The sequence below is a fragment of the Schistocerca gregaria genome, chromosome 1, assembly GCF_023897955.1.
Source record: "Schistocerca gregaria isolate iqSchGreg1 chromosome 1, iqSchGreg1.2, whole genome shotgun sequence".
NCBI lineage: Eukaryota > Metazoa > Arthropoda > Insecta > Orthoptera > Acrididae > Schistocerca > Schistocerca gregaria.
Window position 1 is genome coordinate 163,027,207 of NC_064920.1, and position 6,973 is coordinate 163,034,179.

Below are 6,973 nucleotides of genomic sequence, written 5' to 3' on the forward strand. Positions count from 1 at the left end.
TGTGCCTTGGTGGAGTGCCGAATGCCGCTCTGCAATCAGGACCAGGCGTGCGGCTCTGCGTTGGTTCAAGTCTCGGCCGACTGCTAAGAATCTTGCAGTATTTCGGGAGGCGAGGGCAAGGTGTCGCCGCATTATTCGTGAGAGCAAGAAGAGGTTATGGCAACAGTTCCTGAACACCATTAATCGTTCCACCAAAAGTTCCATTGTATGGGAGAGCATCAGGAGAACTTCTGGCAGAGGAGGGAGGTGCCCCATAGCTGCTGTAATGAATAACGGCACTCTCCACACGGATCCGCGAGACATTGCCCAGACTATGGCAGCGTATTTTGCCACAGGTACTGCAACAACCAGTCAGGATCCAGGTTTCCAGCGCTATAGGGCCGTTGCTGAGAGATGTAGTCTGGACTTCCAGTCCACCTCTCATGAAGTTTACAACTGCCCATTTTCTATGTGGGAGCTGGATTCTGCATTGTCTGGAGCTCGTGACACATCCCCTGGTCACGACAGGATCCTTTACAGTATGCTATGGCACCTCACAATGCGCAACAAAGAAATCCTCCTCGCACTTTTTAATGCAATTTGGGCGTCGGGTCACTTTCCTGACGCGTGGCGTGAGGCAGTTTTAATCCCTTTTTTAAAACCTGGGAAAGACCGCACGAGCCCACGTAGCTACCGTAGTGTTGCCCTCACTAGTTGCATAGGGAAGACCTTGGAGCGGATGGTCTACCGCCGCCTTGTCTGGATGTTAGAATCCCGGCAACTCCTTAGTCGCTTTCAGTGTGGGTTCAGGAGGTTTCGTTCCACCTTCGATAACCTTCCCCTCCTGGAGGCGGCTATACAACAAGCTTTCCTACGCCTTCATCACCTTCTAGGTGTATTTTTCGACATTGAGAAGGCCTACGATACCACTTGGAGGCGTCTCATCCTGGAGCAAATTCACGAATGAGGTTTTCTGGGTTGTCTTCCTCTTTTTATTCAGTCTTTCCTCTCGCCACGATATTTTAGATACCGAATTGGTGACGTCCTGTCTGATCGCTTTGAGCAGGAGAACGGTGTCCCTCGCTATTAATAGCATTACGTCCATAGTGAAAAGTCCTGTCCAGTGTTCTTTGTTTGTGGATGATTTCTCTTTGTTTTGCTCTTCTTCAAGCCTTGCAACGACAACTCGTCAGTTGCAACTTACGATTAGGCGTTTGGATGAGTGGGCGCGGAAGAATGGTTTTAAGTTTTCCACCGAGAAGTCTCTATGCGTTCTTTTTAAGCGTTCTCGTTCGATTTTAACCTTTCATGAGTTGCGGATGAGGGACACTATTCTTACTTTTAAAGACACGGTGAGGTTTCTGAGGCTCATTTTTGACTCGAAGCTCACGTGGTTACCTCATCTTAAAGACCTGAAACGGCGGTCGCTTAAGGCTTTAAGTATTTTAAAATGTCTTAGCCACAGTAGATGGGGAGCTGACAGGACTTGTCTGCTCCAGTTTTAGAGGGCATTTGTGAGATCTTGGCTCGATTATGGGTGCACGGTGTATGGGTCTGCGAGGCCTTCTTACTTAAAGTTGTTGGACGTTGTGCAACATGAAGGGCTTCGATTGGCCACTGGGGCATTCCGAACTAGCCCCATACCAAGCCTCTGTGCAGAGGCTGGTGAACCGCCACTTCCTATGCGGTGACGGCTACTTACAGTGCGCCAGGCGTATAAAACTTTGTCCACACCACACACCCCTGCATACCCTGCCGTTGCTCAGCCTCCTCTGGCACAGTTATTTCATAACCGGCAACGTGCGTCGCAGCCCTATGGGATTCGCGCACAGGATTGCCTCGCTGCGATGTCTATGGGTGATCTTCGTGTTTTGCGTCGCGGTTGGAGCAGATCCCCAACTTGGCTTCTCCGGAGACCCAAACTTATTTTAGATTTGACTAATTTTAAGAAAGATCGCATACCAGATTTTACATTCCAATCTCTGTGTTTTAACATTTTAGATGTGCAGCACGGTTTCACTGTCGTGTACACTGATGGCTCCAAACAGGAGAAGTTCCTTGGCTGTTCTGCAGTGTTCCCTGATCAAGTTACCAGTATTCGCCTCCCTGCTGAATATACCGTTTTCGCAGCGGAGATCCACGCGATCCTGAAGGCCCTGGAGCAGATTAATCGTGTTCGGGGCAATCGATTTCTTCTCTGCTCCGATTCTCTTGGTGCCTTACAATCACTGCAGAACCTGTACCCGACTGAGGAAATAGTCCAGCTGATACATAACCAACTGTACTTGCTCCAACGGCGGTGTACAGAAGTATCCTTCTGCTGGGTGCCTGGTCATGTCGGCATCTGGGGCAATGAACAGGCCGATCGGGCTGCCAAAGAGGCCTGCAGAGTGCAGGATGTGGTCCAGTGTCCTATTCCCTTGCAGTCAGTCATCCCTGCACTCCACAGGAAGTGCATGGAGTTGTGGGAGGAAGAATAGCTGCCGGTGACGGCCAACAAACTGCGGTTGGTGAAGTCAACAACTTGGCCGTGACGTTCCTCCTACCGGTTGCTCAGGCGGGAAGAAGTGACCCTCACACGTCTTCAGATCGAGCACTGTCCTCTTACACATAGCTTTTTCTTATGGCGGAAGGATCCTCCGTTTTGTGATGCTTGTGGTGTGCGTATCTCTGTTCGGCACATTTTAACAGACTGAATTTATACCGTGATGCAAGGGCAGAAGCACAAGTTGATGGGGATCTGGCTTGTGTTTCAGTTAAAGATGAGACGTGTGTGTCTAGGGTTTTTTTGTGATGTGTCTCGACTCTGGCCTAAAATTTTAGGCTGTAGGTTTTAGTGTATTGCAGAGTGGCTGACTCCTCCCCTTTTTTCCTTGCGGTCAGCCAGCCACTTCCACCTGCTACATTGTTTTAGCTTCGTCTATCATTTTCTTCCTGTGTTGTTCATGTTTTACTGCTGACGCTCTGCTTCATCCCACGCTTTGGTGTGGGTGAGCACATGTTTTTCAACGATTGTTACCCATGTTTTCTCTTCCGTTTTATATTCCTGTTCTGGGATTTTTCTTGACACCTGTCTCACTTAGTTCCTGAACGGGCGCTGAAGACCTTGCTGTCGTGCGCCCAAAACCCTCTACTATTACTACTACTACTATCTATACACCTACACACTCCATATCCTATTCCAACGCAACCTCAACGAACTCCCTCTCCCATACCATGAGATCCGCCCTGATATTTATGCCTCCTATCAACTTTAACTCTTCCTCACCTCTCCCAATGCATATGAAGATGGTATCTGTTCTTTCGGAATCAAATAATTCAGTCAAGACCTTAATCTTGCCGACAGGCGTTGATAATACGTCAATGGTAACAGTTGAAAATGTGTGCCCCGACTGGGACTCGAACTCAGGAACTCCTGCTTACATGGCAGACGCTCTATCCATCTGAGCCACCGAGGGCACAGAGGATAGTGCGACTGCAGGGATTTATCCCCTGCACGCTCCCCGTGAGACCCACATTCCCAACTTAATGTCCACACACTACATTCGTACTGCCCCTGCCCATTACACTCATTACTCGTGGCAGACATTCTCACCGATTCCCGTAAGAGTTCGGGCATTGCGTGTGCATCCAGCACAGAAGGAGGAGGTCAATGGCCGTTAACCTTAACTATATGAAGATGGTATGTGTTCTTTCGGACATGTGGGTCTCACAGGGAGTGTGCAAGTGATAAGTCACTGCAGTCGCTCTATCCTCTGTCCCTGGTGGCTCAGATGGATAGAGCGTCTGATATGTAAGAAGGAGATCATGGGTTCGAGTCCGGATCGGGCCACACATTTTCAACTGTCCCCCTTGATGTAAAGCAACTCCTGTCGACAGCTTAAGGTCTCGTTTTAACTATCATTTCTTTTCTGCCAATCGACATCAGGGCTCCTCTCTCCTTTCCGTCTCCACTCAACCCCATCCCTTTCCTCTTGCAACCACAGCCCCGCCTACATGACACACTATGCCTCATCCTCTACCTTTCGCACAGACTGTATTTCTCACTCTCCACCTCGGCTCCTAAATCTCTTCGCCATTGCTTCTCTCTGCAACACACCCCTATTTTCCTACCCACAGCCCTCATACCAATAGAACATACTCTCTGCTACAGCAATATCTCTCAGTCTTGTGCATTTCATTCAGATTGTATGTGAAAATACAGTGCACGAAGTGCTGTAACTGTTCGTCATTGATTTTTAATTTAAAATATAAGGCAGCCCCAAATTTTGTTTTCATTTCCTTTACATATGGGGCGAGGGGAATGAAATTACATCTACATCTACATGATTACTCTGCAATTCACATTTAACTGCTTGGCAGAGCGTTCATCGAACCACAATCATACTATCTCTCTACCATTCCACTCCCGAACAGCGCACAGGAAAAACGAACACCTAAACCCTTCTGCTGGAGCTCCGATTTATCTTATTTTATTTTGATTCTCTTCCGCATGCGAAAATATGTTTTTGAGCCCAACCTACATAGGTAGGAATGATAAAGTCGGTGACTGGAATTTCGTAAATAGATCTCACCGCGACGAAATACGTCTTTGCATTAATGGCTTCCATCCCAACTTGCGTATCATATCTGCCACACTCTCTCCCCTATTACGTGATAATACAAAACGAGCTGCCCTTTTTTGCACCCTTTCGATGCCCACCGTAAGTCCCACCTGGTAAGGATCCCACACTGCGCAGCAGAATTCTAACAGAGGACGAACGAGTGTAGTGTAATCTGTCTCTTTAGTGGAATTGTTGCATCTTCTAAGTGTCCTACCAATGAAACGCAACCTTTGGCTCGCCTTTCCACAATATTATCTATGTGGTCTTTCCAACTGAAGTTCTTCGTGATTTTAACACCCAGGTACTTAGTTGAATTGACAGCCTTGAGAACTGTACTATTTATCGAGTAATCGAATTCTAACGGATTTCTTTTGGATCTCTTGTGGATCACATCACACTTTTCGTTATTTACCGTCAACTGCCACCTGCCACACCACACAGCAATCTTTTCTAAATCACTTTGCAACTGATACTGGTCTTCGGATGACATTACTAGACGGTAAATTACAGCATCATCTGCGAACAACCTAAGAGAACTGCTCAGATTGTCACCCAGGTCATTTACATAGATCAGAAACAGCAGAGGTCCCAGGACGCTTCCCTGGGGAACACCTGATATCACTTCAGTTTTACTCGATGATTTGCCGTCTACTACTACGACCGGCGACCTTCCCGACAGGAAATCACGAATCCAGTCGCACAACTGAGACGATACCTCATAGGCTCGCAGCTTGATTAGAAGTCGCTTGTGAGGAACGGTGTCAAAAGCTTTCCGGAAATCCAGAAATACGGAATCAACCTGAGATCCCCTGTCGATAGCGGCCATTACTTCGTGCGAATAAAGAGCTAGCTGCGTTGCACAAGAACGATGTTTTCTGAAACCATGCTGATTGCGTATCAATAGATCGTTCCCTTCGATGTGATTCATAATGTTTGAATACAGTATATGCTCCAAAACCCTACTGCAAACCGACGTCAGTGATATAGGTCTGTAGATCGATGGATTACTCCTACTACCCTTATTAAACACTGGTGCGACCTGCGCAATTTTCCAGTCTGTAGGTACAGATCTATCGGTGAGCGAGCGGTTGTATATGATTGCTAAGTAGGGAGCTATTGTATAGAGAAAAAAAATGTGTGCGGCAGGAGTGGAACGCGAAGGGCATCAAGGACCTGCAGGACTCGTGGGGCCGTGAGTGGACGTACGAGGCGCGCAAGGACCTGGAGTACATGTGCCACACGGCGTTCTTCGTGGCCATCGTGGTGGTGCAGTGGGCCGACCTGCTGATCTGCAAGACGCGCAAGGTGTCGCTGCTGCAGCAGGGCATGCGCAACTGGCCGCTCAACCTGGGCCTGCTCGTGTGCTCGGCCATGGCGTGCGTCATGGTGTACACGCCCGGCGTCAACACGACGCTGCGCCTGCGCCCGCTGCGGCCCGAGCTGTGGCTGTGCGGTGCGCCCTGGGCGCTGCTCATCCTCTTCTACGACGAGGTGCGCCGCTACCTCATCCGCAAGCACCCGGGCGGCTGGGTCGACCGCGAGTTCTACTACTGACCCCGCGGGGGCAGCGCGTCCAAAAGTGAACCACACAGACGACGCTATTAATTATAATCTTGTCATTGCTTATCCTAGTCGGCTACGGAAGAAAATTTTGTATTAGTTATCAAAGCAATATTTTGATAAAAATAAGATTAAAACACTAAATTCAAAATTTGTTTGATTGCAAAAAGTTTTGGCACATATACAGAGTCAATACTACACTCGTGTTCAGAAAAACAGAACACCTTGCATGACTGGAGATAGGGCGTTCATTTCACAGGACATGTACAATGGTGTGTGTGGTGTCACAGCCAGACATCACACTTGCTAGGTGGTAGCCTTTAAATCGTTAAATCGGCCGCGGTCCGGTAGTATACGTCGGACCCGCGTGTCGCCACTATCAGTGATTGCACACCGAGAGCCACCACACGGCAGGTCTAGAGAGACTTCCTAGCACTCGCCCCAGTTGTACAGCCGACTTTGCTAGCGATGGTTCACTGAATAAATACGCTCTCATTTGCCGAGACGATAGTTAGCTTAGCCTTCAGCTACGTTATTTGCTACGACCTAGTAAGGCGCCATTGTCAGTTACCTTTGATATTGTGAACTCCGTACCGTCAAAACCGACGTTCATCATTAATGGATTAAAGTTAAAGTATTCCACCAGCAACATCCGTTCTTTCTAAATTCTAATTTCCTTGTCCTGTTCCAGACCTCACGCAAGCCTGCGTGAGCTAAATCGCGTGCCTTTCGGCCTCCTCTAGTAACACGGTGTTGGCTCTTCTGCCAACCACAAAAGTGTGTTCTGCACAAACAAAAGCACTTCAGTCACCTCGGTCCTGTTGGCTACG

At 48.4% G+C, this 6,973-nt stretch overlaps 1 protein-coding gene across 1 annotated transcript in view; it reads left to right on the forward strand.

Moving 5' to 3' along the window:
- LOC126335542 (sodium/potassium-transporting ATPase subunit alpha-like) overlaps positions 1–6,162 on the forward strand; it is a 154,299-nt gene extending 148,137 nt beyond the window's left edge. Inside the window, exon 9 of the mRNA XM_049998975.1 lies at positions 5,730–6,162. Within this exon, the coding sequence (XP_049854932.1) occupies positions 5,730–6,137 (408 nt within the window). The 3' untranslated portion in view covers positions 6,138–6,162. The remainder of the gene's footprint in view (positions 1–5,729) is intronic.
- Positions 6,163–6,973: the final 811 nt, after the last annotated feature.